Source organism: Notothenia rossii (assembly GCF_949606895.1).
Source record: "Notothenia rossii genome assembly, chromosome: 8".
Lineage (NCBI taxonomy): Eukaryota > Metazoa > Chordata > Actinopteri > Perciformes > Nototheniidae > Notothenia > Notothenia rossii.
In genome coordinates, this window is record NC_136906.1 from 77,654,510 (window position 1) to 77,666,257 (window position 11,748).

Sequence of the window (11,748 nt, forward strand, 5' to 3'; positions counted from 1 at the left end):
CGGGCCGCAACACCGTCATGGAATACTTTGGCTAATTAGGAAACCATTTTGTTTACATTTAATTGTTTTTAGCTGTGAGCAGGTCATCAGTTTTCCTTGTGTATTGCAACATTAAAAAGCAAACAAATTTAAATTTGAATAATTTATTATCTCTCTGGGTCCATTGTTTCAGAAAGGTCAGATTCTGTTGCAGTGGTGTTGGACAGTGGGGGCACAGCCACATTAACCACAGCAGTTGGGAGGACTTCGTCGAGCACCGCTGTGTGGGTACTGTTCAGCACTGCTGTGTGGGTACTGTTCAGCACCGCTGTGTGGGTACTGTTCAGCACCGCTGCCTTCGACTGCAGGTGGGCCTCAGGAGAGGATTCTTCTAGAAGTTCAGGAACTTCCTCATCATCTGTAGTCGCAGAAGAAATGTGTTAATGTAAGGTGCATTCCAGAGTGCCATTTAAAAAAAAGAGTTAAGACTTTTCACATCTAACCTTTGTCTGTTCCATTTTTGTCTTCATCTTTATTCTGCGCAGAAGCTAAAGTCAGAACGTCCACCTGGTTTTGGGTCGATGATGAATCAGGAAGCAGTCCTTTCCTCTGATCTTTGACAGAAAAACAAGTCAACATTTAGATTGAATTATGGGCCATTTTAATCTCAATTTAGAGATTGTTAAAGGCTTCAAATGAACAAAGAATAATTGAACACTGGTATTGACTTACCAACTCTGTTTATTCCACTCCTCCACTGGCTGCCATACATTGTAGATCTGCTGGTTTGATCAAGAATGGAAGAAAGCCCCTCTGCAGGTATGGGCCGGCTTTTCTGCTTGGCTGGCAAGACCATCATCGGACCCACTCTGGCCTGATGTTCCCACCCTAACACAAACCAGCACAATGCGTGTTAATTCAGTTACCCAGCCATCATCATGTCTAAAACCTATGCCAAAATTGATCATTATGACGACATCTGCAGCCAATATTAAATCATACAAGTTTCTCCATGCTCCCAACCTGCACTGGTCTTCATTCCGCTCCTCCAGAGGGGTTCAAGCTCTTCTGGCTTCACAAACCCTCGAGGCCTAAACTTGCTCGGGCTGCTGGGCTTACCGGGAGTTTGCTCAACTTCAAGTGGTCTTTTGCATTGCCCACATAAGTAGTCCTTACCATCAGCGGACCTCCATCTGATCAATTAAAAAACACTCAGCACCAATACTTTGTTTCATGTGTAATTTGACATATCTTAGACTGGATCTCACTTGCCTTCCATTCCCAAAAGTGCACGCCTTGTTTGGTGCATCTGTGTTATTTATTGGCACAGCATTCAGGTGACATGTGATGTAGAGCTATGAGAAAAGCAGGTGTTGGGAAACATGCACACACAATCATGTTTAAGGCAATTGAATAGAGCCTCACCTCCCCTCTGTCCTCATTATAAAATCTGAAGGCATCAATGGACATGTGGAGCTTGTCATCCTGTGTCCTGGCTAAGAATTGAGACCTTGAGCCTGGAAGCTGAGAGTCAACAAAGCACCTATGATGAGGAAAAACAAAAGCCGCAACACTAAATTAGCACTCATTGACTACTACTATAACCAGAGTCTGCGTTACCCACAATGCAACTCCACCACTAACATTTCTAGTCGTATAGACAAGTTCTGGAAGTAATTCTTTAGAGTCAGAACTGCACAAATCTGACCTGTGTATTTGCCAATAGTGGCACAGAAAGGAACTAGAATACCAAAGATTAAAGTAAACCGCAGCTAGCCTTAGCTAACGGCTAACTTGAAGACGACAATAAAAAAGGACTGATCTTTTATTAACCTGTCACTCGAGTCAGCATTGCTCTCGTCTGAATTAAACCACTTGAAGAGCATTACACATTAAACAGCTCCCTCTAGGGTCAGAAAAAGACTTTGCTTTTTGCCATTTAGCAATTTGCAGCCTTACCCATTTTCAATGAAGGCATGCCTGGGGCTGGAGTGCATGTCAGGGCTCAGTGTAGCCACGCAGCTGCTCACAAACACTCGGAGCCCAATGTGATGCCCAATTCTGACCGAGGCCTCGATGCTGATGGGCTCACCGAGATGAAACACATTAGAGCCTCTTTTGTGCTGCCAGTCACCTGCACACGGACAGAAAAAAAATGAGTGCAAATAGAGACATGACAACGCATAACATGAGAAATGATCAAAACCCACTTGTCATGATTCTCAAGTTAAACTGCAACATTTCCACTGCAGCCTGGGTCGACGTGAAGGGGATCCAGGTAGGCATGAGTGAAGAACTGGACAAACTGTACTTCCTAAGAAACAGAAAACATGCATTTAAAAAAAAAAGACAGACATCATTCAAAGGTTTTTACAATGCGAGCTTTAAAAACAAAAAGAGACACATACCTTTCGTAATGACATTCAATTGGAATTACAGCCTCTTCCATTCGAACAACACCATATGGAGAAGCCTCAGGAGAGTATATGAGCAGGTTTGTGTAGATCAGAGAGTCCTCAGTTACCTGTGGAGAGTAGACGTGTTTAAAACTAGAAGCTATAATGAATCAGATTTGAAATGAAATATATTTAAAGTTACCCAGTGTCTGGTGCCGCACTCCACAAGTCCAACACTGATACTGTACTCATCTGCTGAAGACGCTGTAGCTCTGCAGTACTGGTTGTTGGTCTCTACTCCAAGGCGTATCTCGTCACCATCAACCGGAGCTCCAACCGCAAACATATCGGCTTTGATAACAATCTCCAAAGAGTCTGGATGACAGGTCACTCTGATGGTATTCACCTGCTGCGGTTCCTCAGCCAGAGACTTCTGCTGCTGCTGCTGCCGCCCGAGTTCTGACCTGCCTGTGTTCGCGAGGCTCTGAGACGAAGCATCTTGTGTGCGCGGGAAAGCAACAGAGGCGCTAACACAAAGTCCTACAAGGAGGATAACCTGAAAATGAAAGGCCTCCATAAGTGAAACTGATAACAGGAACCCAGTCAGCTGCCCTCTGTCTTCCTGACTGACTCACAGTAGGCCTATGGTTCAGTGTGAGCGGTGGAGCTTTTTAAACTCGAGCCGATCATTATCCTCATCAGAGCAGCACACCTGCGTCCAATCAGACACCCATCAGCTTCATTGGCTGCACACTCTGAACTCAAAACACGAGGCTGATAGAGAGAGAGGTGAAGGGCGTTTTCACATGTTTAAAATGTGCATATATTTGCTTCATTGCTTGTTACTTTGGATTTTAAATAACATGTTAGTGTTGCAGTTCATGAAAACCATGCAGGAAGCATTTTGACATCCCCCTGGATCCTTCATTTGTACTATCACATTATTATTGTGGTCTATGGTGTCATTTTATTATGTTTTAAACTATCATTCATGTTTTGTTGATCTGTACAGACTAAATCAAAAACAACTTGTGATTTTGAGCTACATAAATACAATTTGATCTACGTTTGAAACACAAGACATATCATATACAAATCAATCCATGCAGTTCAAACAAAGAAAGTATTGAAAACGCCTCCAAATACTTAAAATCAAATTACTTACGAAATATAAAGTTCAAAATTCTTAATGATCCATTTCAGATGTTCACCCTGTACTGTTGCCTACATATTTTATGTTATTTTAGATTGATCCATTTGGTTTTTTCTGCTCATACTTTTCAGTTTGTTTCAGTCCAGAGGGCCGTTATTGGAGATGTTAGAGTTGAAAGGGGGAGACAGAGGGGAGGACATGCCAGAAATGTTCGGCTGGTTCAGGATTCAAACTGGTTGACTAGGCAGCGGTGGCTGAATATGGGCTGCCAGCTCTAACCACTGACATATCAGGCAAACCCATTCTTATCATGGGTTATTGACCTAACCTCTTTCCTATTATGTCCTTTATATTTGGACACATTGTATTGTCTTGTATGTGAATAGCACTTTTTTTTGGTGCGCTCAAAACACAACCCAAGCTTTAAAAATATATTATTATTATTTATGAGAGCTTCTGAATCGGACTGTGCCGGCGTACATGTTTAAAGGACACTAACTTATAATATATATCCACCCCTTTGCTGCTGATGACTCTCCTGACCTGCACTTCCAGACATATCCGGTGAGACATCATGAAAGTGATATCTTCTTTTCTCACTTGATAATATCACAACAGGATCGCTATAAGAGGACTTAGCCTACTATGATACTATACAAAAGTGTTATTTATAAAGTACTTCGTGGGGAGCAATGTTTATATCGCTAGCAAATACTGAGCATTTTTTTTTGAGAAGGGTTTGTTTGAGTAATCTTATACATTAGTGGTGTTAATCCAGTGGATGAGTCTGATTCAGTTCAGAAATTCAGTTAAACATCAGTGTGTGCAACTGTAACGTTTCAACGGCTGTTCTTACTTTGATTTCCCCTTCCTGCTCAAGAGGTGAAGAACAATAAATAAAGTGAGGCTGTCCACAAAACCTCACAAAGACTGAAGGAAATAGGAGGAGTACAATGTGAGTCAGCTTTAGTATTTATTAGTGAGTTCATAACTGAAAAGGCCATGAAGACGAGCTTGGCATGCATTCTTATTTTCATTCAGCTTTTGGAAGGTAAGAGAAATTCACTTTTTATTTTCCTCTTTCAAACACTGATATCCTGACAGCTGACATCAACATGTGATGTTCATACAGTGTAATCTGTAGGGATGTTTCATCAGACCAGTTGTGTGGCTTTGTTTAGAGCCTCGTTATGTATTAACAGTAAAGACTAAACATCCTTGTTTCTTTAATGTTTATGTTGTATAAACATTCCTTTCTCAACAATCATTAAAATAATCGTTTTGCTAGTATTAAGCTATAAGTATTGAGCTGAAGTTTGGTCAGGGAGGGTGAGAGATAGACACATATTGAACCCTTTATTGTCTGGATTGTTGTGCTTCGCCTACTTGTAGGGCAAAACCATCACAGGGCCCAGAGTGACAGTTTCACGTGCCACTAAATCTGAAACATGAATACAAATGAAAGTGAGAGTCAAATAATATTTAGTTTGTTCAGTTTTCAGAAACAGATCACAGATTATGAAAGTCACAAAACTGTAGGATTTACAGTTTACCTTCAGGGATCAGACTTCCGAAGTTTGTATGACCGGTGAGGAAGTTGCTGGAGCATGTATCGTCGCAACATCGACACACATCATCACTGCCATCGACATTTATCCATCTGATGATTAGTATACAGAATTAATCATTGTTTTCCTTTCGCTTTGAATTTACACCCAAATCCAATGTTGAAATAATAGCCATTTATTTGTATACATATACTCCATGGGCAGAGTCAACATTCTAACATATTCTTAAAGCTTACATTTAGCACATTCCTCTCACACGTGTACTGTTTCAGTCCAAATGCTGAGGTAAGCATCACTGTTACATTGATCTGGCTGTACAGAGACAGCATGGACACTTCATTTTAGAAAGTATTTATCCTTATATTTACAGTAAACGTTAGACCTCATTAAAAATACATGTTTCCTTAATTAAGTAACTTGATTACTTAAGCAGCAAGAAATATTAATAGCAAACATTTGAACCAGTTTTGGTTTATAGAGAATTTGTAACATGAGCTTTTGTAAATGATACACTGACAAACCTTTTGCAACATTACAGTAAAGTAAAGAGCAACAATTCACAAAATAAGTAATAAAAGCACCTTGAATTTATATAATTGCAGGCCTTGTTGGTGGGGCTGCTCGTCTGCATTTCAGAGGTCGCTTTCAGCTGGCAAGTGATAAAGATCTAATATAAGAGAGACCAAACAAATGTCATTATACAACCTCGAAGCATTTCCAAACATGACAAAATCATTCAGGTTATAGAAGTGGCTCACTGAGTTCCTTGTGTCCTGGGGAAACAGGAAGGCAGCGAGCTGCAGCTGAAGAGAAGAAGATCTTGTTCTGGGATTGAAAAGTGCATTTGATCCTTCCTCTTTGGCATCATTGAAGCACCTGACGAAACAAATTACATTTGAATGCAATTTAAAGTGGACCTATCATGCTATATTTGAATAATATAGTGTAGGACCATACCTATATAAAAGGCATATTTATACTTTTTATTTTTCAAAATACCAAACAGATCATGAATTTTAGCCATTCCTCATTTCGCTCAATTGAACACTGTCTTTGCACGGGCTGATTCTGTGAGAACAGCACCATCTACAGGCTTGGCATATGTACTACAGCGTCTCCAGCGCTTTCCAACGGCAATTTCCGTGGCTGTCTCCTCCTGATTGGTGGAGTTGGCCCAATAGCCGTAGCGCCACTTCTGTGACGTCATAGAAGTGTTCAAATCTGGATCAGTCTGGATCAGATCCGTTGCAGCCCCTTTTTAAGAGATTTGGGTATGGAGGGAAATAGAGAGGGTTGTGTTTTCTGACTCTTGGTGAGTTCCCTGAAACACCGGGGACACATATTCATGTAGAAAAGACATACAAAAGTGCATTTTGCATGATAGGTCACCTTTAAGAGCCAATTATCAGTATCATATATTCTGAGCTTCTCTTACCCATGGTTTTCGATAGAGTAATATCTGGGGGCTGATCTCGGGTCAGGAGACAGAGCGGCGACACAGCTGTCGATAAACAGGCGTCTGTGTCCCGCATCAGGACCGCTGTAAGAGGCCTCGAGGTGCAGGAGGTCTCCGGTGTAGAAGACACTGGTGAGAGTCTCTCCTGTCCAGTCCTCTACAATTAAACACAAGCATCACTTACTGTGATTGAAGTCAACACATTTCTGTTTCTGCTTATAGGCCTACTCACTGTAACGACGAGACGCCGTTACTAGAGGTCACGTGGACATAATCATTGTACTGTGTGGGGTATATTGACGACAACTTCCCTGTTCCCCATGTATGTTGTAGCTGATTGTGTGCACCTGGTGCCCTGTGTTGTCTCCTCGCCCCTCACCTGTGTCTTATTATGCTAATTAGTGTATCGGTATTTAGGCTCTGTTTTCCCTGTCTGTGTGAAGGCTGGTAGTGTGTGAGATCTTTGTGGCTGCAGGATGTGTTCACGGAGAACAGCAGGATTGAGGCTGTGAACTTTGTGCACATTATTTTAATAAATGCCCACGTCGGGTTATATTTTTGGACGTTCTGCCTCCTTGCTTGGTCGGGCCGCTCAACGGTCAGTCTCACTCACTTATTCTGTAATGAGTTCTGAAACTGTAATTGAGTGTTTCTTTATTGGTTGAAAAAATGCTCCAACTTATAAGGAATACTATATTTCACATGAATGTTCATTTTGTATTAAACTACGACGGGTGTTTTTTTTTCTAATTAAAATGGCCGCATTTAAGAAAAGCAAAACATCCATTGACAATGTCTTAAACTTGTGCAGGAAAATCAAAGACCCATTTATCCAGTAGTGTACTAAAGAAAAAAAAAAAATTGCCCTGCGAAATACACTGTTTATGTATGATTTGAGAATTCAACGTAAGGAATTAATGCACACATTGTCCTTACTGGGTGACATTCCTTTAAAAAGATACATAAATTATATATTTTAAAAAAACTCCAGTTCTCCAACATGCCTGGAAATTGAGAGGTGAGGGGTTTTGCGTTCAAATCTGCAACATCACTGCTAGATGCCACTATATCCTACACACTGGTCCTTGAGGTAAAGCGCGCCTGGTCTGCCCCTGGCTCCGCATGTGCCCAGGTGTTTGGGTTATAAGGAGAGACTGGAGGAGAAGGATCGGTCGCCGGCTTCATTTAGTTTCCCGTAGCATTTTGTTAGATTTCTGGTCAGGGGAGGGAAGCTCTGGGTCCTACGGCCCGTGGCGTGGCTGGCTCGAGCTCCCTCCTTTTTGTTTCTTTTGGCCAGTCCTCCAGACCTTGTTCGTTTGCCGGTTGGCCTGTGTGAGTAACGGCTGTACATTTAAACAAATGATTGCTGTTAAGTACTGGACGTTGTGTGTTTTCTTTTAGGTCTCCCCACGAGCCACTACCACGGAGTAGGGGGCGGGCCCTAACACCGTTACATGGAATACTTTGGCTAATTAGGAAACCATTTTGTTTGCATTTAATTGTTTTTAGCTGTGAGCAGGTCATCAGTTTTCCTTGTGTATTGCAACATTAAAAAGCAAACAAATTGAAATTTGAATAATTTATTATCTCTCTGGGTCCATTGTTTCAGAAAGGTCAGATTCTGTTGCAGTGGTGTTGGACAGTGGGGGCACAGCCACATTAACCACAGCAGTTTGGAGGACTTCGTCGAGCACCGCTGTGTGGGTACTGTTCAGCACTGCTGTGTGGGTACTGTTCAGCACTGCTGTGTGGGTACTGTTCAGCACTGCTGTGTGGGTACTGTTCAGCACCGCTGTGTGGGTACTGTTCAGCACTGCTGCCTTCGACTGCAGGTGGGTCACAGGAGAGGTTTTTCCTAGAAGTTCAGGAACTTCCTCAGCATCTGTAGTCGCAGAAGAAATGTGTTATGTAAAAGATGCATTCCAGAGTGCCATTAAAAAAAAGAAAAAAAAAAAGTGTTAAGACTTTTCACATCTAACCTTTGTCTGTTCCATTTTTTTCTTCTTCATCTTGCGCAGAATCAGGAAGCAGTCCTTTCCTCTGATCTTGGACAGAAAAACAAGCCAACATTTAGATTTAATTATGGGCCATTTTAATCTCATTTAGAGATTGTTAAAGGCTTCAAATGAACAAAGAATAATTGACCACTGGTATTGACTTACCAACTCTGTTTATTCCACTCCTCCACTGGCTGCCATACATTGTAGATCTGCTGGTTTGATCAAGAATGGAAGAAAGCCCCTCTGCAGGTATGGGCCGGCTTTTCTGCTTGGCTGGCAAGACCATCATCGGACCCACTCTGGCCTGATGTTCCCACCCTAACACAAACCAGCACAATGCGTGTTAATTCAGTTACCCAGCCATCATCATCATGTCTAAAACCTATGCCAAAATTGATCATTATGACGACATCTGCAGCAAATATTAAATCATAAAAGTTTCTCCATGCTCCCAACCTGTACTGGTCTTCAGTCCGCTCCTCCAGAGGGGTTCACGCTCTTCTGGCTTCACAAACCCTCGAGGCCTAAACTTGCTCGAGCTGCTGGGCTTACTGGGAGTTTGCTCAACTTCAAGTGGTCTTTTGCATTGCCCACATAAGTAGTCCTTACCATCAGCGGACCTCCATCTGATCAATTAAAAAACACTCAGCACCAATACTTTGTTTTTTGTGTGTAATTTGACATATCTTAGACTGGATCTCACTTGCCTTCCATTCCCAAAAGTGCACGCCTTGTTTGGTGCATCTGTGTTATTTATTGGCACAGCATTCAGGTGACATGTGATGTAGAGCTATGAGAAAAGCAGGTGTTGGGAAACATGCACACACAATCATGTTTAAGGCAATTGAATAGAGCCTTACCTCCCCTCTGTCCTCATTATAAAATCTGAAGGCATCAATGGACATGTGGAGCTTGTCATCCTGTGTCCTGGCTAAGAATTGAGACCTTGAGCCTGGAAGCTGAGAGTCAACAAAGCACCTATGGTGAGGAAAAACAAAAGCCGCAACACTAAATTAGCACTCATTGACTACTATAACCAGAGTCTGCATTACCCACAATGCAACTCCACCACTAACATTTCTAGTCGTATAGACAAGTTCTGGAAGTAATTCTTTAGAGTCAGAACTGCACAAATCTGACCTGTGTATTTGCCAATAGTGGCACAGAAAGGAACTAGAATACCAAAGATTAAAGCAAACCGCAGCTAGCCTTAGCTAACGGCTAACTTGAAGATGACACTAAAAGCACTGATTTATTAACCTGTCACTCGAGTCAGCATTGCTCCAGTCTGAATTAAACCACTTGAAGAGCCTTACACATTAAACAGCTCACTCTAGGGTCAGAAAAAGAATTTGCTTTTTGCCATTTAGCAATTTGCAGCCTTACCCATTTTCAATGAAGGCATGCCTGGGGCTGGAGTGCATGTCAGGGCTCAGTGTAGCCACGCAGCTGCTCACAAACACTCGGAGCCCAATGTGATGCCCAATTCTGACCGAGGCCTCGATGCTGATGGGCTCACCGAGATGAAACACATTAGAGCCTCTTTTGTGCTGCCAGTCACCTGCACACGGACAGAAAAAATGAATGCAAATAGAGACATGACAACACATAACATGAGAAATGATCAAAACCCACTTGTCATGATTCTCAAGTTAAACTGCAACATTTCCACTGCAGCCTGGGTCGACGTGAAGGGGATCCAGGTAGGCATGAGTGAAGAACTGGACAAACTGTACTTCCTAAGAAACAGAAAACATGCATTTAAAAAAAAAAGACAGACATCATTCAAAGGTTTTTACAGTGTGAGCTTTAAAAACAAAAAGAGACAGACCTTTCGTAATGACATTCAATTGGAATTACAGCCTCTTCCATTCGAACAACACCATATGGAGAAGCCTCAGGAGAGTATATGAGCAGGTTTGTGTAGATCAGAGAGTCCTCAGTTACCTGTGGAGAGTAGACGTGTTTAAAACTAGAAGCTATAATGAATCAGATTTGAAATGAAATATATTTAAAGTTACCCAGTGTCTGGTGCCGCACTCCACAAGTCCAACACTGATACTGTACTCATCTGCTGAAGACGCTGTAGCTCTGCAGTACTGGTTGTTGGTCTCTACTCCAAGGCGTATCTCGTCACCATCAACCGGAGCTCCAACCGCAAACATATCGGCTTTGATAACAATCTCCAAAGAGTCTGGATGACAGGTCACTCTGATGGTATTCACCTGCTGCGCTTCCTCAGCCAGAGACTTCTGCTGCTGCTGCTGCCCGAGTTCTGACCTGCCTGTGTTCGCAAGGCTCTGAGACGAAGCATCTTGTGTGCGCGGGAAAGCAACAGAGGCGCTAACACAGAGTCCTACAAGGAGGATAACCTGAAAATGAAAGGCCTCCATAAGTGAAACTGATAACAGGAACCCGGTCAGCTGCCCTCTGTCTTCCTGACTGACTCACAGTAGGCCTATGGTTCAGTGTGAGCGGTGGAGCTTTTTAAACTCTAGCCGATCATTATCCTCATCAGAGCAGCACACCTGCGTCCAATCAGACACCCATCAGCTTCATTGGCTGCACACTGAACTCAAAACACGAGGCTGATAGAGAGAGAGGTGAAGGGCGTTTTCACATGTTTAAAATGTGCATATATTTGCTTCATTGCTTGTTACTTTGGATTTTAAATAACATTTTAGTGTTGCAGTTCATGAAAACCAATCAGGAAGCATTTTGACATCCCCCTGGATCCTTCATTTGTACTATCACATTATTATTGTGGTCGATGGTGTCATTTTATTATGTTTTATTGATCTGTACATACTAAATCAAAAACAACTTGTGATTTTGAGCTACATAAATACAATTTGATCTATATGTTTGAAACACAAGACATATCATATACAAATCAATCCATGCAGTTCAAACAAAGAAAGTATTGAAAATGCCTCCAAATACTTAAAATCAAATTACTTACGAAATATAAAGTTCAAAATTCTTAATGATCCATTTCAGATGTTTACCCTGAATATGGGCTGCCAGCTCTAACCACTGACATATCAGGCAAACCCATTCTTATCATGGGTTATTGACCTAACCTCTTTCCTATTATGTCCTTTATATTTGGACACATTGTATTGTCTTGTATGTGAATAGCACTTTTTTGGTGCGCTCAAAACACAACCCAAGCTTTAAAAATATATTATTATTA

The 11,748-nt window shown here is 41.8% G+C and overlaps 3 protein-coding genes across 3 annotated transcripts; all 3 read right to left on the minus strand.

Moving 5' to 3' along the window:
- Positions 1-146: 146 nt before the first annotated feature.
- Positions 147-3,057, minus strand: LOC307016291 (zona pellucida sperm-binding protein 3-like; the record flags this gene model as incomplete). The annotated part of the gene is made up of 10 exons (XM_079645329.1): positions 2,578-3,057; positions 2,388-2,503; positions 2,190-2,293; positions 1,939-2,113; positions 1,405-1,522; positions 1,252-1,334; positions 982-1,172; positions 712-867; positions 483-593; positions 147-397 (listed from the first exon to the last, which is right to left on the minus strand). The coding sequence occupies exons 1-10, from the start codon at positions 2,950-2,952 to the stop codon at positions 147-149; spliced, it is 1,680 nt and encodes a 559-aa protein (XP_079501455.1). The 5' UTR covers positions 2,953-3,057.
- Positions 3,058-4,867: 1,810 nt separating this feature from the next.
- LOC307017229 (zona pellucida sperm-binding protein 3-like) lies at positions 4,868-6,719 on the minus strand (the record flags this gene model as incomplete). The annotated part of the gene is made up of 5 exons (XM_079646784.1): positions 4,868-4,969; positions 5,082-5,188; positions 5,678-5,763; positions 5,855-5,972; positions 6,532-6,719. Coding segments are annotated over 5 exons (558 nt in total), but the record flags the coding sequence as incomplete, so codon positions are not given.
- Positions 6,720-8,116: 1,397 nt separating this feature from the next.
- Positions 8,117-11,038, minus strand: LOC307016023 (zona pellucida sperm-binding protein 3-like). Its single transcript, XM_079645071.1, has 10 exons — positions 10,574-11,038; positions 10,384-10,499; positions 10,188-10,291; positions 9,939-10,113; positions 9,413-9,530; positions 9,260-9,342; positions 9,009-9,178; positions 8,715-8,870; positions 8,532-8,597; positions 8,117-8,434 (listed from the first exon to the last, which is right to left on the minus strand). Exons 1-10 carry the CDS (start codon positions 10,943-10,945, stop codon positions 8,136-8,138), a joined length of 1,659 nt encoding a protein of 552 aa, XP_079501197.1. The 5' UTR covers positions 10,946-11,038; the 3' UTR covers positions 8,117-8,135.
- Between the last annotated feature and the right edge of the window lie 710 nt (positions 11,039-11,748).